Source organism: Electrophorus electricus, chromosome 16, assembly GCF_013358815.1.
Source record: "Electrophorus electricus isolate fEleEle1 chromosome 16, fEleEle1.pri, whole genome shotgun sequence".
NCBI lineage: Eukaryota > Metazoa > Chordata > Actinopteri > Gymnotiformes > Gymnotidae > Electrophorus > Electrophorus electricus.
The window spans coordinates 17933214-17956666 of record NC_049550.1 but is presented as its reverse complement, the minus strand read 5'-3'; the positions used below and the strand labels follow the sequence as shown (position 1 = coordinate 17956666).

The window sequence follows — 23453 nt, the reverse complement described above, 5'->3', positions numbered from 1 at the left end:
GTCTATTTTCAGTTCTGTGCTACATATTTTTTATCACTCTATACTAAACTAGCTTAATGGTAAAGTAACACGTAGATAAACACTTAAAAACTAATGTGATTGTTCCATTCTTAAATCTATCACTGGCAATTTTGTTGTGTATAATTATAGAATTTTTATATATTTGATATAATTGAATTATCAATTTTTTAAAAACTCCAGTGAGACATCCATGCACAGTGGCAAGTAACATGCTCTATCGCAGAAGTCGAGTGTGTAAAGAACATTAAACCCTGAGAAGGAACAGGCAGCCAACCACACCCACAGTGAACAATCAGATCTCATTCTGAGAGAACAATCAGATCTCATTCTGAGTGAACGATCAGATCATATTCTGAGTGAACGATTGTGAGCACTTGCCTACTAAGCTCTTAACTCAGACATGACTCAGCTCCAGCTTTCGGCGGCAGATGGAGGATGGAGTTTTATATTGGTCCAGTCATATTCCTTGTTACTGTTTTCTTCTCAGGCTCAGTCTCTAGCTTTGTTTGGTCGACCTAAGATTGATGGAGAGCTGAAGATCTGTAGCCCTGAAAAGAAGTCAAAGCAAGACAGGTAAGCCTGTGTTTGTGCATTCTGTTCACACTGATTAATATGTGTTTGTATAAGTATATTTAAGAATGTGTATGATTCTGGAAAATAATGAATGTGTGTGTGTGTGTGTGTAGATATGCGTTTCTCTTTGATAAGGCCCTGCTAGTGTGTAAGAAGAGGAGTGGTGAGAGTATGGAGCTCAAGGAGCTCATCGAACTCCAGCACTTCCAGCTCAGAGATGAAATGATTGGAGAAAAGGACAACAAGAAGGTCTCGTCTCGTCTCGTCTCGTCTCGTCTCGTCTCTTCTCTTCTCTTCTCTTCTCTTCTCTTCTCCTCTCCTCTCCTCTCCTCTCCTCTCCTCTCCTCTCCTCTCCTCAACTGAAGCAAAGATTAAAATTACTTTTTAAATGCTCTAAGAATATTTGTGTGTCTGTTTAATCAGACTTAGATACATGTCCTTCAACTTTGTGCATGGGCATGTTTGTGCGTACAGTGGACACACACGTTCCTGCTGATGGATTCATATGGTCAGAGTGGCTATGATCTATTCTTCAAGACGCGTGAACTGAAGAAGAAATGGCTGGAGCAGTTTGAGATGGCGCTGTGAGTGGAACACTCAACCCATGTTGGATGTGATAACTAATGACCCAGCACACTGATCTGATCCTATTAGGTTTTAGATCTAATTGTAGAATTATCACCCTATAATGATTTAAAGATCTGCTGCCTGGATGATAAATTCAGTGTTTTCTGGATTCTGTGTTGGTATGATGTGTGGGTGCGTGTAGCTCCAATATGTCTCCAGAGAACTGCACAGCTAATGGTCATGATTTCCAGATGTACTGTTTTGAAGAGACCACTTCCTGCAAAGCCTGCCAGATGCTGCTCAGGTAAACAGTCTAGCTTACTCCAAAATAAGTAAGCAAATAAATATTTTAAAAAATAATAATAAAATAGAAATAAAAATAAATACATTTTACTAAAATCTGGATTAGTTAGACCAGACCCCAGTTTGTTGGGTTATATTTGGAATATTATATTATATATCAAACTTCTGAATTTCAGGACTAAAGTTCAGAACTAAAGTTAAATTGAATAGGGTAGTATATCTCCAAGACGGGAATGCAGGAAGGATAATGCTCCCCACAGGCCAGGAGGTGTAAACATTTCTGCTGTCTGGTCTTTGCTCCATTAGGGGGATTTTCTTCCAGGGTTACCGCTGCAGCCGCTGTAAAATGGCAGCCCACAAGGAATGTCTGGGGAGAGTTTCTGCATGTGGACGCTTAGCAGGTGACCCTCTAAACTATATTTGTGTGTGTGTGTGTGTGTGTGTGTGTGTGTGTGTGTGTGTGTGTGTGTGTATGTGTGTGTGTGTACGCATGCAATATCACATCTCTGTATTTAATTAACTGTGTTGTATTTGTTTGCCAGAAAACCAAGGGACTCTGAAAAAGGTTAGTCTCATTGTTTGCAATCACATGGTTTGGTCCATATGTGTCCTGATTAGGAGTTATATTTTTTTATGTGTGTCTAATTAACTTGTGTTTAAAATTTCTCATACTCACATTATATGATTAGCATAATGGACTCATGTTTAAATCCTTTTGTTTTCCTATTAGAACAAATGCAGGTCTGCCACACAGAGACAAAATAAATCAGGTCGGTTCAGCTACACAGCACTGATAAGCTCTCTTTAGCTTTACTAATTAATGCTTGATTTAATACTTATCTTACTGATTACTTAGTCTTCTTTTATTAATTTGTGCATTAGTGTTGCACAGTTTCATGTTTTCCCCGCTGCAACTCACCTAATGAGTTAATTAACAAGCCTTGTATGAGGTGTTTATAACTGTTTATAAACCTTTTGTATCACTTTTTCTCCACTCTTGCTTTTCTCAGGTCTGCCCAAGATGGAGGTGTGTGCTGACTACTATGGGCTGCCCCCGCCCCCTGTGGGTTTTGGCCAACCACTGCACCTCAGTGCAGGTGATGTCATAGAGCTGACGCGTGCGGACGCCGACTTAAAGTGGTGGGAGGTGGGGCTTGATTACTACTCTTTTACCTCATTGGTCAAAGACTGGAAAAAAACAAAACAAAAATAGATTGACCCAAATGAAAATATGTCTAACAATTCATTGATGCTATTCAGTATTGCAAGTGTCCTGCTAGCTGTCATTTATTGTTATTTATTGTTATTTTGGCATCTCCTTAATCAAATAGAATGAGGTGTGATGAGGGTTTATGTAAGCCAGAGAAAAACGTTTCCTTTAATAAATGAAGCAAAACAGAGATCAGACACAGTAGCTGCCAGACATTTAAATCATCCTGATTGGGCCATGGGTAATTACGTTAACATATTTTTAGTATCCTGTTACCCTTTAAAGAATGTGTGTAAATGGTTTCAAGTGAAACTAATTTTTGGAAAAATAGCAGAAAAATATATCAGTTCAGCGCTTTCAACATCCCCTTCAGATCAGTAGCGCTAATGAGTCAGGATGTCATGGGACGAAAGTGGTCACCACAGGACCGCCTCTACTCTCTCAGCTGGATGGTTTGGTTTGTTTTGGTTTGATATATGATATATGTTATATATGATATATATGATATATATGATAGATTAAGTTTCACTTATATAGCACCTTTCTCAGTACCAAAGGAAGCTTTACAATCAACACAATGCATAATACTTTTACATCCAGTCAGCACACCAACAAGTGTTACATTGGCCTGGAAGCTGTTTGAATCCAGACTGTATATTTTTGGTTTCACAAAGATAAAGCGAAGTCTGTTTATATTAATTAAAGTAAACATTAGAATTTTGGGGGTTAAGAATATTTGAGTATATCTGTGTAAATAATTATTACTTTCAGTTTATTTAAAATGATGTCTGTGTTCATGCCAATATAAAGAGCTGCATAAACAATTCTTAGTGTGGTACTGAAATGACACTGGGACAGAACACTTGGCTTCTGAGTGACTTCAAGTGCAGTAGCAGATTGTATGTTTAGCTGTGCAAGTCCGGGAACAGTCTGAAGTTTTACTGACAGCCCAGTGTTCAAGGTGAATCAAGGTAAATCTGTTTAAAAAGACATTAGATCCAGCAATGATGTTTTATAGTGTTAGTGTTTTTGGACGGTGTGTAGGGATACAGTCAGGCCACTTCTCACATAATTAAACTGACCCATTATGAACAATCTGTGTTCTCAGTACAGGTAAATGTCAGTAACCAGATAGTGCCGGTCTCTCACATCTGATGTAGCCTATTCAGTGTGGGCCCATTTGACCATATAAGCACCCCAAAACATGTGGTAAGCAGGTTAGGTTTAGTGCAGACCAAGTTCCCATGGTAAATCAATTGTGGTTCACACACAGGATATGGTTGCAAAATCAACTTTTTTTTTAAACTATGTTCTCCTTTTTTTGTTTTGTTTTTTGCTTTTTCTATGACATTCTTTTGCTTCCTCCAGCATCTAGTAATATAATTTGCTAATTGGTTAATTTCCAATTATTTACCAATTTCCTCACTAGTTAAAGAGTGGGTGAGATGAGAGAACACCAGCATGCGGAGTTCAGGAGTAACCCAACACACTTAACCAACTCATCATTGTACAGCTACAGGACAAAACCTTCTGTTCATGTGTGTGTGCTTCAGGGGAGGAATCTCACAATTGGAGAAGTTGGCTGGTTTCCCTGCAGTAAAGTTCATCCCTTCTTACCAGTAAGTTGACTTCAGCTCAAGAGTTGAATTATATCATGAGCAGTTGTACTTCACCGAATCTGAATTGTAATGTAAGAGGTGCTATGTCTAAAACATGTTATCTCTAAGAGCTTCTGTTTAAAAGTAGCAAGTGTGTACAATGATCTGAGCAGACTGACCTCTGGTTCTCTGTTGTATTCTCAGAGACCAACTCCAGATCTAACGGGGTTCTCCTGGTGGGTACCAATAAAACTTGCATTCTCTCACACACAGATACATACCATAATATCTGATAGTGCTTAACTCTTCATTTCTTATTGCCATAGAACAACTGTTTTAATAAGTTGGTATCTGCTTTGGTGAACTTGAGAAGTAATAAGTGTGTGTGCACATGCATGTGTGTGTGTGTTAGGTTTGCAGGCAACATGGAGCGTACAGATGCCAAAAGTCTCCTTATGTCTCGGTCTGATGGGACATTTCTCATTCGGCAGAAGGACGGTGGAGAGTTCGCCATCAGTATCAAGTACAAAACCCAAACACTTTAGAAAACACACACACATTCAAAAACAAGCGCACACACTAGCATCGACTCAATGACCATCACAGAAACATAAAGCCTATCTTCTCGTTTATATCAGTGATTAAAAATTTGCTCACTCATACTATCCCTCTCTCCTCTTCTGTCAGGTTTAATATGGATATCCGACATATTAAGATAATTCTGACAGAGGGCCTTTACAGAATCAATGACAAGAAAGCTTTCAAAGGGCTCATTGTAAGTGATGACTTCATCCCTTTAGTTCCCTAAAGTGTACACTTCTCTCCTTCCCTTCTCTCCCTAATGTGTGTACCCATCAGTTGCAGACCCTTGTGTGTAGTTGTAGGCTATGAACCGTAACATCATCTATATACCAGGCTTCATTTATGAGGGAATGGCTCTCTCTCTCTTGCTTGGTCCTTTTTCTTTTTGTACATGACTCTCTTTACATCTGTCACTTTCTCTTTGTTTTTGTACATGACTCTCTCTACATGTCACTTTCTTCTTCTTTTTCTAAATGACTCTCTCTACATCTCTGTGACTCTCTCATTCTCTTTTGTGTGTGTGTCTGGGCAGGACCTGGTGCAGTACTACCAAGAGCACTCTCTGAAGGAGTGTTTTAAAGATGTGGACACACAGTTGCAGATCCCTTACAAGCAGCCCGAACAGAGTGCATTCTCTCACACACACCAGCCTCACAGAGGTAAGACACACACAGAGCACACATACACATACCAGCCTAGCAGAGGTAACACACACACGCACAGACACAGTGCATTCTCAAAAAGACCAACCTAGCAGCAGGAACACACACATATATACACCCCAGCCTACCTGAGGTAACATACCACTCTCATCCACATACACACACCTCCACCATATCACTCAAATAAACACACATTCCTCCACCATATCACTCATACACTCACACACCTGCACTATATCACTCATACACTCACACACCTCCACCATATTACTCATATCTTCACACAAACTGCACATTTTCTCTCTCTCACATTAACACACCACAAAATGCAACTGTGTGTGTGTGTAGGTATGAGCGAGCGTTATTTTGGCACGGCTAAGGTGCGATATGCTTTCTCTGCACGGGATCGCAAAGAGCTGTCTCTACGGGAGGGAGACACAGTGAAGATCATCTCAAAGAAAGCACACAATGGCTGGTGGAAAGGCGAGGTTTACGGCAGGGTAAGAGCCGCACGCGTGCGCCCTCAGACACACGTACGTCTTAATCTGTATGATTCATAAGCCGTTTGTTCTTTCTCATTTTGTGTGTGTGTGTGTAGGTGGGGTTATTCCCTTCTAACTATGTAGAGGAGGAACACTCAGACTACTGCTGATTCAGTGAGTTGGTTACATACAAACTGACTCCATAAATCCAACTCCAACTGTGTGAAGGCAGGACACCACTGAAGGCTACTACTGACTCAGTAAAGGAGTCATTCACACCCTGAGAAGCTCTTCAAACCTCTCTGGTTTGACTCTTTGAATCTTTTACTTGCTCTTAATTGCAATAATTTGCTTACATGTAAATGACATGAGATGTAAATGACACAGATAGATTTACACTGTCCCACTAGTCCTTAACAATAACATAATGAATATGTTTATATAAATTAACATAATGAGACGAATATACTGTAGACCACCGACTGCCAGTTCTCTTCATGAGTCTAATTTATGTTTTCAGGAAAACATTCAGGGAATTTTTTATTTTTTTTTAAATGTACAGCATCTCACAGTCCATAAAAGAACAGACTAATCTCTCCCTGTACTGACTCTTCAGATATGCACTAGTGCCTTGGACAAAATCCCATTAATAAGACGTAAACTCTTAAAATATCTCTTTAAAAACCCTTAAATGTCTGTACTTGGTTAATATGGTATAAGTGGTACCAAACTGGATCCATATTTAAATGAAAATCCCATAATACATTGCAGCTCCACTGATAATTTACCCATAGCACTTATACTTATGGCAACAAGTGGAGATGGGAGAGTTTGAGCCAGTTTGACTGAATTTTTTTGTTCCTTCTACATCTTGCACTCAACAGTGTTATGCACCCTTATTCATCAGTTGTGTACATTTGAGCACAGGTTTGGTCACCCTGCACGACATACGAACCTCTCCTGGTCTGATTTGTGAAACTCTCACACAGTGAGCAGAGATTTGAGATGTGGGAAATGTCAGTAAAGCAGAGTTGGGTGTGGATTACTACACGTGCAATAATTGTTATTATTTCCAATGTATTTATGACATTATTTATATCACTGATACTAATCATTTTGATAACCTTACCACAAAACAAACAATTCTTGGGCTGTTAAACTACTAATTTAAACACATGTTGACCAGATAAATTTAATTACACAAATATGCCAAAGATGTAATTAACGAATGAAAAAACTGTTAGGGTCATGGTCATGTGCTCATGATCAGATTCAACTGTGTACAGCTTTGAGTGTCATTGTGCACAGGACACTCAGTGAACATTAATTTTCTACCACAGCCGCAAAGCAGATCACTTTAACAATGCTTTCCTGAGCCACGGGCCACATTTACAGGTTTTAATGTGGAAATGATGCACCGGTCCTGAAACACAAACAGCTTGTATATGACTGTCTCTATAACCATCATCCAATAAAATGGATGACAAAGTGAAACCACAGTATAAACAAATGCAGTATTTGTGAAATCAATGTCTGCAGACAAACGTTTGTCTTTGCTGGCAATCCAAGCCTACTGCTGTACCATTCTACAATGTTAACCCAAACCTAGAAGTGAAGCAGTCCAACATATTAAGATCTCACACTACATTGACATTGTTTTTAGCTCTTTTAATGTTTTACTTTAAGGAACTACTTTACCAAATCCAAGGACTTAATTTACATAAATATTTTTATTTCCAAATATCAAAACAATTCAAATGAACAAATATCACTTGCCTAGAAGCATGATCTAACAAACAATACTAAAATGTTCTTCCTAATGTGTATATGGGTAAATGTGGGTGTATGCTCATGCATACACAATAGATATGGCATGAGAAGTCAGAGAGACTTAAGTGGTAGTATGTGTACTACAATGTGCATCTAGGATGTACAGTCTGCACTGTGTGTGCGCGCGAGAGAGAGAGAGAGAGATCTGCCTCAGCTCTGCCCCCTACTGGTAATATAGCTCCAGGTTCATGCCATCATGGATCTCATCTTATGTACGGTCAAGGAAAATACACAGAAATGCTGGTTTAGTAACCCAGTTTCCTGATTACCACTGCAGAACACGGAAAATGAAATTTACAAAGATCTAAGTTCTGCTTGCTCAGACTTATGATAAATTCTCAGGCAAACTGACCTTCAGCCAAAGTAGCATAACAGTTACAATTGGAAACCAAAAATACCCAACCCCATACTGACTCCAAACAGCCCCATTACAGCATTCACCTTTAAATGAGGACATGAACGCAAACCTCATGTTGGTTCAAAGTAACCCAGTTGCATGTTATTTACTGGCAAAACCCTGAAACTGGCTAAAGAGGAAAAGTGGTGTATGAAAGGATACAGTCTCCCAGTGACACGTGGTCCTTGAATATGGTGTACCTGCAAGAGGGAAACCCATGGTCATTTCCTACAGTAGTGTTTGGAACAGCACTGTAACAGACTCAAGCATAGACTGAAACAAAGCTATCAAACATGTCTATTTGAGAAGTGAAACTTTCACCATTTCTTGAGGACGATTTTGTCCCACCTAGTGCCAGTCTGAGCTGCGATCAGCTTTTTGAGATCTCCAATAGTGTCTTCAGAACTGTACACACCATTAAGGTTCATAGTCAACATTGCACACACAAAGAGCAAATACAACCCAAAGCAGCAGGCTCAGAATGAGACACTTTCAATACAAACACACAACCCCCTCCCCCCAAAATATGCCAGATCATAATGTCAAAATTCACAGACAACAGAAATACACAAAGAACTAACTAAAACCAGAACGCAGACAATAAAGGGTAACAACCACACACACGCCTAAGCAGAAGTCAAAGACACACACACACAAACTTATAACACTTATGTTTTCAAATATTTTTTACCAACTCAAACCTAGTAAAACATGGCAATTATAGTAACACAGGTTCAACCCAAATCACAAAGATTTTTTAAAATCATTTTGGGGAGGGGGGGGGGGGGGGGGGGGGGCGTAGAACTACAAACAAGCAGATACAAATATAATTAACAGTGCACCAACCGGCCTGAAATATAATCACCAGAACTGAGTGAGACGGAGAGAAAAGCTGTGTAAAGCTGCAATTTAAATGAAAGTGGCGGCTGTGTGCCAACTTGTAAAGGATACTTGCACTTCACGCGGACCTTCTTTCCCAATCGGTCATTGCACACCACTTCAATCATCTCTGCAGTTCCGAGTGACACAGGAAACAACTCTGAAACATCATGAGCTGCCCGTTAATATCAGCGAAACTCACTAGTTTGAACAATCCCGTACGTGAATGGATGGATGGATGTACTGCCTAATTGGGTAAAGAAGAGAAAGCGTGTCAAAACAAAACATAACATAAAGCGTTCCTCTTGGAAACTGAACTGTCGCGACAGACCGCTAGTGCCCAAGGAACAGTTACCGGTCTGCCCTGGCGGTCTAACCTCCACTGCATGGTGTGTCTCGACTGTTTGGAGTAGTGATCAGAGTTCAACTACCATATATTTTCACTAAACATTACAAAAAATGGATAACCCCAGTGTTCGAATGACTTAACTTAATTACTGGCTGACTATATTTAAAAATGCGAGAATGGTTCTCGCAGTGGCAGATGTTCTTAAGATTACCTACTAATCGTGCTAGCTAGCTACCTGGTTCAATAGCTAGCTAGCTAACCAAATGGGGTTTACCATTTATAGTTACAATAGGTGCGTTTAGTAAACCTTAATTCATACAGAGATCGATTAAAGTACACATTTAGCTAAATGAAGAGTAAATCAGTACCAAAGTAGATGTCTGCTCCCAGGAAAATAAAACTACTCTCCACGTTCCAAGCGTTTGACGTAAACGAGTAACGTCTAAACTCACGTGGAACAAATGGACCAATCATGCACATTAACTGTTGATCGACATTAAAAGACGACCAATTAAATTAGAACTCTACAGTAACATGGTGGGACCAATGCAACTGCCGTCAATTGATGTCGACTGTCGTGAGCACTAACGTCGCAAGAATACGAATCACAGTATCTTCATAATAGTTTTGTGCGTCTGTTATAAAATGCGATCATTGTTACAAAGGAATGAACGAAAATATTTCAATTAACGTTAAACGTAGTCAATTTTGATGTATACAAACCTGCTCACCCAGTATAATCCAGTGTGGATTATACTGCTCCCTGTTGTCTGCATTTGGAACTGCACCGCGACACGGCGGGATAAGCGAGGGGAGCGACGCTCTGTGCTGTAGATATCTATCTGTTATCATGTCTGACGATGACAAACTACCGTCTGGATGGGAGAAACGCATGAGTCGGAGTTCAGGTACCCCGTGTTCCATGGACACGCACGAAAAATAACCGCAGTTTGTAGTCAGTGAACCTGCCGTAACACGCTGGAGCAAGCTAAGGCCAAGCACTGCGGTTGCGCTTCCAGTCAAAACAGCGTCCTGTTAGCATTAGCAGGTTAGCGAGCTAGCTGACTAACCAATGGCATGATAAGGGTGTTTTAATTAATTTTAGTTGCCGTTGAAATGTCTTGCTAAGCAACGATTGTACGCTGTATAGCTATGTTGTATAATGACCAACTGCTGGCCAAATATAGGTAACCTAGCTAACCTAAGCTAGCTAATTAAACGTACAGCTAGCTAGCTAGTTGCCCTGGGGACCTCAACCTATAGCTAACTTTAGCCAAAGTAGAGCAGATTGGTTTTACTTAACTCCCGTGCAAAGCTGAGACTTGCACCAAACCTACATTTACGCATATCATTAATCTAGCTAGCTGGTTACATAGTTATGAACAAAATCAGCTAAACAAGTGTACTGGAATTCGTTAGGCTAACTAGTTTATTTTATGTACACTTAGTTGGGCATTGCGTACCATCTAGATAGAAACTCTTCGCGATAACAATGAAATATTAGAAAGTCCAGCTGGTTTTCATTTGCTTAACTGTGTCCACAAGTAGACTCACTGGTTTAAACATGGCAACATCGTGACACGACGTGACTCAACACAAGCAGTGGTGCCAAGTCGATGTGTATCGTCCGTCGTCGGTCATCCTCTCTCTCTCTCTCTCTCTCTCTCTCTCTCTCACACACACACACACTCAGGCAGGGTTTACTACTTCAATCACATCACCAACGCCAGTCAGTGGGAGAGACCGACCGGCGCGGGCGACGGCGCGGGCGCCGTGGACAAGGTGCGCTGCTCGCACCTGCTCGTCAAACACAACCAGTCGCGCAGACCGTCGTCCTGGAGGGAGGAGCACATCACCCGCAGCAAAGAAGAAGCGCTGCAGCTCATACAGAGTAGGGGAGAGTGTGTGTGTGTGTGTGTGTGTGTGTGTGTGTGTGTGTGTGTGTGTGTGTGTGTATAATAGGATTTTGTTGATTGTTTTGAAAGATTTATCTCTCTGTGTGTGTGTGTGTGTGTGTAGAGTATATAGAACAGATAAAGTCTGGTGAAGAGGACTTTGAGACTTTAGCATCTCGGTTCAGTGACTGCAGTTCAGCACGGAATGGAGGAGACCTCGGCGTGTTTGGCAGGGGTAGAGCACACGTACACAAACACATATGTATGCTAATATTTTCAATTCTGTGTGTCCCTTCTGGCGTGTATGCACTTAAATGTGTGTGTGTGTGTGTCTCTCTCTCTCTACCAGGTCAGATGCAGAAGCCGTTTGAAGAGGCCTCCTTTGCTCTGAAGATCGGTGACATGAGCGGCCCCGTGTTCACTGATTCTGGTGTTCACATCATCCTCCGCACAGGATAGAGTTCTGCAATAGGATCCCTGTTCTAGCCCCTCCAACTTACCATCCCTCCAACCATCCATGCATCCCTGTCTTTCCTAGTACATGAAGAGCCCTGGACTTTTAACAAACATGGCTCACCTCACCTCAGTTTTCACTTTCACTCAACATAAACACACATACACAAACATGCATGGTTGTTTTTCTGAAATGCCCCCTCCCCACGCATGTTTTTTTCTGCATCCTAATGATGTTGCCTGGCCAATGACCTGAGCTCTCTTTCTCTTTTTTATATTTTTAAGATGCATAGACCAACAGTAAAGTGTCTTGTTTAAAGATCTTGGTGGAATAGTCATAAGAATGAAATGCTAGTTCATTATTTTGTGTGATAAAACAGCAGCAGTTGCACTGGGTGGATGAAATCCTTTTGTTTTTTTTAACCGTATGAGTTTTATTTCTCCCCCCTGGCTGATTCACTTTAAATTTCAGCATGACCGTTTTGGGTAAGAATAAGCTCCTGTCTTTACCCCCCCAAATGATGTCCAGCATACCCCAGTCCCAAGGTCAGCCCTCCCCCACACTGCACAGTATAGTGCTTTGCTACTCCGAGGTATCTAAGTTTGCCCAAAAAGGCTCTGTTGCTTAGTGATAAAGCTGAACTAACCTAGGAGTCTTAGAGTAAATGCCATACAGTAAAGCTGCACAGGACCAGTTTATGGAGGGCAACAAACAGTGACATCATCAACCAGCAGCTAGAAATATCTTTCCTGCTCCTTTGACCATCTCTTGGCATCATCTGTCTGTACCATTACACTCATGAATTTATCCTCAGTATGATGTCAAACTTGAAATGATAGACAATGACCAATAAAGCTGATCAAATGAAAAGTGCAGGTTTGTCTTTGTGAGTGTGTACTAACAATATGATCTTAATGAGTGTGTAGTCTGAGATACAATATCTTCATCAAAGCATTAGGTTGTGTAGAGAAATGCCTGTCCAGCAGAGTTTGACCAGTAAAGATGATCATATGGTCTTGACTCGATTAGTTGAGGTCTTGGGATAGACTCTGCCTCTCTTTTCTTTCGATGGTCTTGATCTACACAACGGTAAATAAACGTACACACAAATGTGTATACCATGTATAACTATGTATGTGACAAATAAACCAAACTTGAACTTGAAATGCTGTTTGACCTTGTGAGTCCACAAAAATAATGAATGAGATTGTGTACCAGCTGAAATATTCCCTCATGTTGTCAGGTTGTTGTTTAATACAGTGCTTTCCTACAGGTAAAAGTATATATTCTCTCTGCAGTGTAAACAGTTTCCTACACTTAGACCTTTTTTCCTACTATGAGAAAAGCATGAGAAAACCTTTTTTGATGAGTTGAAGAGGCAATCCAATTTAAAAAGAACTAATTATTGTGTACAGGAACACATTCTGGTCATTCACATTAGAGATGCAGAATGCAGCCAACCCTCACATTATAGAACTGTGGAATCTTTGGAATGTGCAGTATGTTCAAGGTTTGTTTCATGATTTTCTACTGTCTCTCTTGTGTTGAAATGCCTTGTCTAGACTGTATCAAGTTTCCAAGCCAAAGAACCAAGTAGTTGCGTTGTTCATGTTATTTAGCAGTAGAGTTACTGTAAAGTTATTTAATGGCTATAACACTACAGTTCCCTGTCTTCCTATGTTCCTCCCTAAACATGCTGAAGGTTTCTCAAATGTCTGAGTTTCTCAAACTCCCCTCTTACTGTATACTATCTGATGAGAAACAAGGAGAGTAGTAAGTTAAAAAAAATCTAGCACAGTATATACATATACTCAGCATATGTATGTAACAAACAAATCTAGCACAGTATATACATATACTCAGCATATGTATGTAACAAAAAAATCTAGCACAGTATATACATATACTCAGCATATGTATGTAACAAAAAAATTAGCACAGTATACACATATACTCAGCATATGTATGTAACAAAAAAATCTAGCACAGTATATACATATACTCAGCATATGTATGTAACAAACAAATCTAGCACAGTATATACATATACTCAGCATATGTATGTAACAAAAAAATCTAGCACAGTATATACATATACTCAGCATATGTATGTAACAAAAAAAAATCTTTGATTATTATTAGATTTTTACTCGTGCTTATAGTTCAGCTTTTGCACTATTTCTGTCACTATCACTATCTACCAGTACTTTATTCTATTACTTTATTTTTTAATTGCGCTTTAGTTTTTTAAAGTATTTATTTTGTTTTATTATTCCAATATTTATTATATCTAAATCAATTGTACTTCATGTTATTACTTAATTGATTCTTTTAACACATTGTTCAGTGAGACAGTGTTCTGGTGTGTTCAGTGTTCTGGTGTGTTCAGTGTTCTGGTGCGTTCAGTGTTCAGGTGTGTTTAGTGTTCTGGTGTTTTTAGTGTTCTGGTGTGTTCATTTTTCTGGTATGATCAGTGAGACAGTGTTCTGGTGTGTGCAGTGTTCTGGTGCGTTCAGTGTACTGATGTGTTTAGTGTTCTAGTGTGTTTAGTGTTCTGATGGGTTCAGTGTTCTGGTGTGTTTAGTGTTCTGGTGTGTTTAGTGTTCTGGTGTGTTCAGTGTACTGATGTGTTTAGTGTTCTAGTGTGTTTAGTGTTCTGATGTGTTCAGTGTTCTGGTGTGTTTAGTGTTCTGGTGTGTTCAGTGAGACAGTGTACTGATGTGTTTAGTGTTCTGGTGTGTTTAGTGTTCTGGTGTGTTTAGTGTTCAGGTGTGTTTAGTGTTCTGGTGTGTTCAGTGTTCTGGTGTGTTTAGTGTTATAGTGTGTGCAGTGTACTGATGTGTTCAGTGCTCTGGTGTGTTTAGTGTTCTAGTGTGTTCAGTGTTCTGGTGTGTTTAGTATTCTGGTGTGTTCAGTGTACTGATGTGTTCAGTGTTCTGGTGTGTTTAGTGTTCTAGTGTGTTCAGTGTTCTGGTATGTTTAGTATTCTGGTGTGTTCAGTGTACTGATGTGTTCAGTGTTCTGATGTGTTCAGTGTTCTGGTGTGTTTAGTGTTCTGATGTGTTCAGTGTTCTGGTGTGTTCAGTGTACTGGTGTGTTTAGTGTTCAGGTGTGTTTAGTGTTCTGGTGTGTTCAGTGAGACAGTGTTCTGGTCTGTTTAGCCACAGGGGCTGCTCTATCTTAATGTATTTACACCATTTACATAACACCATGTTAATCTCCACATGGGTTGGCTGCCATCCTCCTGTTTACCAACAGAGGGGGTGCAGCCCCATTGTTTACCTGGCAGCCTCCCTGTTACAGTTGCTCTATGGAGCTTTGCGGGCAAAGTTGCATTTTTAATGTACAGGTGGCTCATTACAGTGGGGCTAGTTACTGTAATAGAACAAGCAGACTTACACAGGGGCTGGTGACTCTAATAAAACAGGCAGAATTACGCTGGGGCTATTATAAATAAATTATTTGTGCTTTGCTGAATACCGTATTGAGATTTGCAGTGGCTCCTACACTTGGTACTCTGCTATAAAAGTGATCCAGAGATGGTCATCATTCCTGCAGGTTCGCCCGTCTCTGCACAGGAGCTCTTTTAGAGTGGCTGTTGGGCTCTACCATACCTCGCTCACCAAGGCCCGTTTTGCCGTTTTGAAGGAGTGTATGATATCAAATTTACTGAGGTCATTGTGGTCCTGGCAACAATCAAAGCTTTAGGTTCTGTTATATATCCTTGCCTTGATTTATGCCTTGAAATATTTTTGCAGAGCTCTACAGGTTGTTCCTTGAATTTCCATAGCTTTTTTTTTTTTTTGTACTGACAAAATAAATTGTGGAAATTGTTATAAACCCAGGTCCCAGGTCCCTCTGGGGGGAGGGGGTTGGGCTAAACCAACCTCTGGAGGTGGGGAGTGGGGGGCTAAACCAACTTCTGGAGGTGGGGGGACTCCCTTTTTTCTTGTAATGGCAGGGTAGAGGACTATGTTTCTTCATATATGAGTGTTTCTGAATCTTACCCACAGCAAAAAAAAAAATTTGTTCAGGAAGGGCTTGATAATTAATTAGCTGCTGAGATGAATAAAATATTTTTTAGACTGGAATAGCTACCAGAACAAGGACATAAGACACTGTGTCACCATGAGTTAAACCCTGAAGTCTAAGGTGAGCATGAGGAACCAGTTTAGATGAGATATGAGAATAACCAAAGTTAACAATTAAATGATTATGGTCTATATGTACACATTCTGATCATTCAATCTGAAATATGTCCAAAAGAGAAAAGAAGGAGGAAAATATAAGAGAACGTGCCTAGCAGAAAACCTTGTTTTAGAATGTCAGAATATAGTTATGTGTAGAAATTAAAAGTGCCAAACACGACACAAAACATATATGGAAAGGGCTTGTACAGAGTGGTGGTGTAATGCAAAGAAAACATTTTAGAACAATTGCAAAAAAGAAACTACATTGAACAATTCATTTGAATAATTTAAGTAAACAGATTCAATCAATCAGTCAAAATGTATTTATATAGAGCTTCTTACAACAGATGTTGTCACAAAGCAGCTTTACAAATGTCCAATTCCAAGCCCCCAGTGAGCAAGCCAAGGGTGAGAGTGGCAAGGCAAAGCTCCCTTGAGCATGAGGAGCATGAGAGGAACCAAGACTCAAAGGGGGAGGGGGGGCCCATCCTCCTCTGGGTGATAACGGTCACCACAATAATAACAATTTTAAGCAAAAAATAAATAAAATATGAAAAAATAAACAGTTACTGTCTAGTCCAATTTTCCAGAGGTCCTAGTCTTATCCTGACGGTATGCATGTGTCCAAAATATTGAGACTATGTGTTCGTTTCAAACATTTACAGGAAGATTATTACATAGCGTGGGAGCTTTCTAAGAAAAGGCTCTGACCCTGCAGTAGATTTTCTTATACTTGTTACTAGTAAAGAGCCTGCACCTTTTGGTCTAAGTAGATGTGGTGGATCATAATGCACTAAGAGTTTTCTAAGGTGCTGTGGGGCAAGACCATTCAGTGCTTTGTAGTTTATTAGAAGTATTTTATAATCACTACAAAACGTTACTGGGAGCCAATGTAAAGTAGCTAAGATAGGAGTGATGTGATCTAGTTCTAGTAAGAACTCTGGCTGCTGCATTTTGAACTAGCTGGAGCTTAATGGTACAGCCAGATAGTAATGCATTAGAGTAGTCCAATCTTGAAGTAATAAATGCATGGACTACCTTTTCTGCAACATGTGAGGAGAGCATGTTCCTAATCTTTGAAATGTTTCTAAGGTGGAGAAAGGCGGTCCTAGAAATATTATTTACATGACCTTTGAACGAGAGACTGGGATCCATAATCCCTCCAAGAACTTTAACTATTAGAGAAGATATGATTGGGAGACCACTGAGGTTCATTGCGTAATTATAATAATTAGACCTTGCTGTCTAGGTCCTAATAGAAACACCTCTGTTTCTTCAGGATTAAGTGAGAGAAAGTTCCTCAACATCCAGTGTCTGATGTCCTTTATGCATTCATCAGTAATACTAAGCTGATATGTCCTCTGGTTTGGCTGAGACACATAGCTGAGTATCATCAGCGTAGCAGTGGAAACTAGCACAGTGTTTACATAAAATGTCACAGAGGTAGCATATATAAAGAAAAAAGCAAAGGCCCTATAACAGAGCCTTATGGGACACCATAGCTAACCTTATGAGAAGTCTCCATTTGCTGAGAAGTCTCCATTTATGTTAACAAACTGGTAGCTACAGTCTAGATAAGATTTAAACCAGGAAAGGGCTATTCCTTTAATCCCTAACATTTTTGAGTTTATCTAGTAAAATGTTGTGATCTATAATGTCAAATGCTACACTCAGATCAAGCAATATAAGCAAAGAGGGTGGTCAGAAGCCAACAACAAGTCATTAACTACTTTAATCAGTGCTGTTTCATACTGTGATTAGGCCTAAACCCTGACTGAGACTTCATGTATCTGGTTCTGATTCAGATATGAACTTAGTTGCTGAGCTACAGCTTTTTCTAGGATCTTGGAAATAAATGGAAGGTTTGAGATCGGCCTGTAGTTTGACAGCTGACGGGTTGAGGTTAGATGTTTTAATATGTGGTCTGAATACTGCTAAATTGAATGGTTTAGGAACTTAGCCAAGTGAATCTACTAAACAAGAGGAGGATTTTGATTGTGATATCAGAGATGTAAATTCTGGTTCTTCAATAGGTGTAAAGGATTCTAGAGTCATTTTTGGCTTGGTTGTTCTGATGTCTAAGTAGCTGCCCAATGTCATAATACTCGTAATGTTATCTCTAATGTGCTTAATTTTCTCATTAAAGAAATTCATTACTACTGTGTGATGATGTAATCTGAGCATTGGTGTCAGTTTTACTCTTAGTTAGATATGTAATTGTACTAAATATACTAAATGAGATATTTAATTGTACCAAATATACTAAATAAGCTTAGTGTGGTGCCATTTACATTCTATTTTTTGAGTGTTTTGTTTTAAATTGTGAATGTGGTCATTATACCAAGGTAATATTTTTTTCCCCCAATTTTTTTTATTCTTAAGTGTATCAACATCATTAAGTGTGTAGTGGAATACTGATTCTAAGCATTCAGTTATTTGATCAAGTTCCCTGGGGTTTGAGGGTATCATAGTCACAAATGATAAGTCTGGGAGACTCACAATAAATCTAGGTGCAGTGGCTGACATGATAGTGCATATGGTATGATAGTGAGGTGAGGTTACTATATTGTGACTCATACATAGTTCAAATGAAATGAGTGAATTGTCTGAGATGACATCCGACTGGAGTAATATAACTACGTTCTCTATGTCTACACAATATGTCAGTACTAAATAAAGCGAATGTCCACCAGAGTGTGTGGTTTCTCTTATACATTGGATGAAACCAATTGATTCTAATATAGAACTAAAGACCGATCTCAGAGGGTCTTGGGCACTATCAAAGTGAATATTGAAATCACCTACAATAATGGCTGTTTCTACTAGAGTGAATAGATTAGAAAGGAAATCTGCAAATTCCTTAATAAATTCTGAGTGGGGTCCTGGTGGCTTGTAGATGCCAAATAGTGGAAGAAGCTGGGTGGGCTTCTTATCGCTAGCTACATCATACTAGTAAAAAGAATTTCGAAGGACTTGAAATCATAACCAGCTTTCTGGTTTATGTCTAACGTGTCAATATAAATAAATAACTGCAATGTCGCCTCCACGGCTAGTTAGACAAGGGCGGTGTACATAGCTGTAGCCAGAAGGACAAGTTGCGTTTAAAGCTAAGTTTTCACTTGGCTTGATCCAGATTTCTGTTAGGCAAAGTACATTAAATCTATGATCTGTTAGGATTTCATTTATCATGAGCACTTTAGATGTTAGGGATCTAACATTTAGCAAACCCATCTTTAGATAAAAGGTGCAGGTAGTGTTCTGTGAATCAGTTACTTTAATACTTATTATGTTATTAAGACATGTTTTTTCTTTGTTTTCTGTATTCTGCTTAGCTCGGTGAACAGACACAGTGTCAATATGATGAACTTCGGGTGATGTCACGTAGTGACCAGCAGATGGTTGGTTTATTCTCTTTGTCTGCTGCCTGGCCTCCATTCTGGATTGTCATAGATTAACTAAATCTGTCATGAGACTATGGTTTATGTTACAGGAAAGGAAAGCAGCACCCTCCCTAGTAGGATGGATACCATCCCACCCTAAAAGTCCAGGCTTGCCCTCAAATGTGTCCCAATTATCTATAAACCCCACATTGTTTTGCGAGCACCACTTGGACATACAACAGTTCAGCGAAGATAAATTCAATTAAATTTCTTAAATACATAACACATCAGTATGGGAAGTTGCTACACAGAATAATACATCAACAGGCGAAATTACTACAAAGAATAACACATCAGCAGGGAGAATTGCTACACTGAATAATAAATCAGCACAGGAAATTATTTTGTATTAATGGCTAAAGCTACCCGTATTGAACTACAGATAAGCATTATATTTTCTACATTAAAAAACATTTAGGAACATATAGGACTTTTCTAAGATGTAGTGTTATTCCTCTGGGCATAGTGTATCATCTTTGATCCTCTGTCTGCATTTTTAAAATCATCTATGTGCTGAATCTTTCATTGTGTTTTGGGATGTTAATAGAATAAAGTACTCTTATGGTAGATAAGCTCCCGTTAGTACTGACTATTATATTTTCATGGCTGGCTTGTTTTTCCTTATCAAAAGCATTATGAATAAAAGTCTTGAATAAATGTTGTTGATTGATGTATTTATTTGTTTGGCATTCATAAAGGCTGTCAGATTACAAATGCAATTCAAAGTGCTTTAGCATGTGCATGACCAAAAAAACCCCAAAAACATTTTATGTGAGCATGATAAGCACAATAAATTACATGACCTGGGAAGGGGAAAGTCACTCAGGAGGGTACGTATGTAACCTGGTTGCCATGACAGTGAGCTTCTGTTTTGGTCTGGTGGTCAGACCACATGCATGCAGCCTGGGAGGCCTGTTTCAGGGCCAGGTTGTAGTGTTGCTTTATCAAAAGTACCATAAAGCCAAAAATAACCATGTCCTTCTTGAAAACAAGAAATACCAACAAATTCTGCAAAACATCATTATGTTTTAATGGGACATTCACTCTGCTCTCTGGCATGGATGGATCTAGTTCCCTTGTTTCTCTTACTTTGTAGATCAGCATAATTCTAGCCACTGGAGGATGTCTCTCATGTATACAGAGTGAGTGAGCAACACATGTTACACATGTGTTAGCTTGTGTCTAAGAAGAAGTGCATGATAATCCCCATTCTCCCAGTGTTGTAGCTCTCACGATAATCTCCACCTATATAGTGGGTTAGAATTGGCAATGATGACATTGGAAGAATTGGGCTAGACTGGTTAAAAATTATGTCAATAACATCATAAAAAGACTGTAAATTGTAAACTGTAAATTTAAAATTGCAACTGGTAATTGTACATTTTGTATATACACATGTATACATATACATAGTACATTGTGTATATATACATATTATATTACACATATATTGTATCCCTGTATCTCCTCAGCCTGGACACAGCAGTCACAAAAGCATTTCACTGCGAGTTATACCACGTATGACTGTGTATGTGACAAATCAAACTTTGAAACTTTGAAACTTTGAAATCCTTAGGAATAATAGATAAGGAAGGTGGGGGAGGGGGAGGATTAAGGAAAGAAGCAAAAATAGTGAAGGGCTTGCGTGGATCAGATGCTGCTGTCAACAGCGGAAAGATGCAGGAGGAATGCAGCTTGTCTGATGGAAAGTTGAAGTCTCCAATGAGAATGAATGGATTTCCTTCAATGGGGAATTGACTCAGGAGGTTGTCGATCTCATCAATGAAGTAATCTAGGGAACCTGGAGGCCGGTAGATGACAATGATAAGAAGTTTGGTGGGGAAAGACACTGTAATGGCATGAAATTCAAAAGAGGAGTAAAATGCCACTCTCAGATACTTAAAAAAGATACTTAGATCAGTTTGTGAATGAGAAAAACCAAAGCATACTAAATCTGAAGTTTGAGTTGGTCGAATTTAAGTCTGTTCAATAAGTGCTGAGCTTGCCCCTCAATTCACACCTAAAGCCAGGGCAAAACTACACCCATAGTGAATAATTACAGCTAACAAGCAACTAACAACCAGGTGCAGACAACAAGCCTTGAATTACACAGAATCTAAGACAGAGGTAAGTAAACTCAGACCTTAACCAACCAGAGGATAATCCAACGAGAAAAACCACACTGCAACTTTACATATAGTTGTTACGGCACAGCCCCCGTGTGTGTGTGTGTGTGTGTGTGTCACGATCAATCCCTTCCATATTACATGTTTTCCACGTCTTGTGTTTTGTACCGTTCCATAGTTTCGTTTTGTCCTCACATGTTTGATTGCGTACACCTGTACCTCATTTCGAGTTCATGTATTTAAACCCTGTTGTGTGCCTTGCTCGTGGTTCATTGTTTGTTTGTTTGTCTGGAGGTTTGACTGTTTGTTTCATGGTTTGAATTAATGTTAGAATCTTTGAGGGTTGTGTCTTTGTGCTCCGTATTTGTGTTTCCTGGTCCTGAGTCTTAACCCTGTCTTAGTTATAGCCTGCTTCCCTAGTTTGCCTTCGTGTTTTTATTTTATGTTTCCCAGTACTCTCCGTGTCGGCTCTGTGACCCTGGACTGCCTAAATGACCCTGATTTGGGATTTGCCCCTATTAAATCTCGCTCCACTCAGCACATGCGTCCGCCTCCTTACCGCTCATCATTACAGAATGAACAGCCACGACCAAGACACACATAAGACCCCACATAAGTTGTTTGCGTCATTGTGTTAGTCAGTAGAGTTCGTTCATGTTTAAGTCTTCAAAGTCTTCGTGTTGTTTTGTCACATGTTCTAACAGACGTCTGTAATAACGGATTGACTCTGCATCCTGCCTCGCCTCCATCCTCACAATAGTACTACGGAATTATATTCTTATTAAGACAGTAATAAAATTCAAGTTTATATGGCATTTATTTGGTTATTTATTTATTTGCTTATTTATTTATGTCCTTGCCAACTAGTCAATCACAAATTCTACTGTTAACTGAGCCTTAAAACTTATATGTGTTATATGTGACTAGGGTTAGAGAACCTCCATCAGCTCAAATTTAAGAGGAAATAAGAGCTGTGAGTGGACCTAGAGGACTTCCAGGGGGGCATAGCTCATGACAAATACTCGTCTTTCTCTGTGGACTCTGAAGCTGATGGCTACAAGCTCCATGTTTTTGGCTACACAGATGGAGGAGCAGGTGAGGTGCAGACTGATAAAGTATTTAATACAAGATTAAGTACGTTCCTTCATTGAACTTTTAGGATATGCTCTGTCGTTCCACAATGGACATACATTCTGCACTTTGACAAATGTAACATTCTGACAGTAATTGTGTAATTCCCCTCTCCTGGCATTACATTATGTTAATATTTGGGGTGTAAATACCCTCTCCTAATGTAACATTCTTTTAGGAGGAGGAGACTGTGCCGTGAAACAAATCAAACAAATGATACAAAAATATTAGGCTTTCATTTATTTATTGGGGAAAATGATCCATGTCACGTCCACAAACCTGAGCAATCCCTGTTGTCATGGCAACCAAATCACTTCCGGGTTTTCATTCGTCTCCATGGTGCCCTGTCTCCGCCCCTTTCACGCCAGCTGTTTCTAATTTGTCCCTGATTGTAGTGTAATAAAAATCCTGTCCCTACTTATCTTGTTTTTGTTTTTGTAATAGAGTGTCTTTCTCTCGCTTTGTTTTTGTAAAAGTGTGTTTCTGGACATTTACCGTTTGTGTTCGTTCGTCCTACGTTCGTCCTAGTTCGTTTTCACCTGCAAGTGTTTTTGTTAAAGATCCCGTTTGTCCTAGTTCCTCGGTGTTTAGTTAGATCCCGTTTGTCATAGCTCCTCCGTGTTTAGTTAGATCCCGTTTAATCCCGCTTCCCATTCCTCGCCCCACGTTCATGTTTTCTCCCCGCGCTCTCTGTTTAGTTATCCTCGCTGTTTATGTTGCTTTGTTTGTCTGTTTAGTCTTTTGTTATAGTCGGTACTGTTAGT

The 23453-nt window shown here is 39.5% G+C and overlaps 3 protein-coding genes across 4 annotated transcripts in view; 2 read left to right on the top strand and 1 right to left on the bottom strand.

The window, feature by feature from the left end:
- LOC113589562 (proto-oncogene vav) overlaps positions 1 to 7046 on the top strand; it is an 18185-nt gene extending 11139 nt beyond the window's left edge. For both annotated transcript variants that reach the window (XM_027029281.2, XM_027029280.2), the window contains exons 14-28: positions 509 to 594; positions 708 to 843; positions 1069 to 1178; positions 1364 to 1465; positions 1771 to 1865; positions 2007 to 2029; positions 2195 to 2234; positions 2475 to 2611; positions 4228 to 4293; positions 4477 to 4508; positions 4685 to 4795; positions 4960 to 5047; positions 5387 to 5513; positions 5865 to 6016; positions 6115 to 7046. In XM_027029281.2, coding sequence (XP_026885082.2) covers positions 509 to 594; positions 708 to 843; positions 1069 to 1178; positions 1364 to 1465; positions 1771 to 1865; positions 2007 to 2029; positions 2195 to 2234; positions 2475 to 2611; positions 4228 to 4293; positions 4477 to 4508; positions 4685 to 4795; positions 4960 to 5047; positions 5387 to 5513; positions 5865 to 6016; positions 6115 to 6168 — 1359 coding nt within the window. In that variant the 3' untranslated portion in view covers positions 6169 to 7046. The remainder of the gene's footprint in view (positions 1 to 508; positions 595 to 707; positions 844 to 1068; positions 1179 to 1363; positions 1466 to 1770; positions 1866 to 2006; positions 2030 to 2194; positions 2235 to 2474; positions 2612 to 4227; positions 4294 to 4476; positions 4509 to 4684; positions 4796 to 4959; positions 5048 to 5386; positions 5514 to 5864; positions 6017 to 6114) is intronic.
- Positions 7047 to 7645: 599 nt separating this feature from the next.
- Positions 7646 to 9913, bottom strand: ubl5 (ubiquitin like 5). Its single transcript, XM_027029282.2, has 5 exons — positions 9822 to 9913; positions 9177 to 9264; positions 8547 to 8630; positions 8388 to 8425; positions 7646 to 8035 (listed from the first exon to the last, which is right to left on the bottom strand). The coding sequence occupies exons 2-5, from the start codon at positions 9230 to 9232 to the stop codon at positions 7992 to 7994; spliced, it is 222 nt and encodes a 73-aa protein (XP_026885083.1). The 5' UTR covers positions 9233 to 9264; positions 9822 to 9913; the 3' UTR covers positions 7646 to 7991.
- Positions 9914 to 10052: 139 nt separating this feature from the next.
- pin1 (peptidylprolyl cis/trans isomerase, NIMA-interacting 1) lies at positions 10053 to 12968 on the top strand. Its single transcript, XM_027029273.2, has 4 exons — positions 10053 to 10361; positions 11147 to 11344; positions 11473 to 11583; positions 11698 to 12968. The coding sequence occupies exons 1-4, from the start codon at positions 10304 to 10306 to the stop codon at positions 11805 to 11807; spliced, it is 477 nt and encodes a 158-aa protein (XP_026885074.1). The 5' UTR covers positions 10053 to 10303; the 3' UTR covers positions 11808 to 12968.
- Positions 12969 to 23453: the final 10485 nt, after the last annotated feature.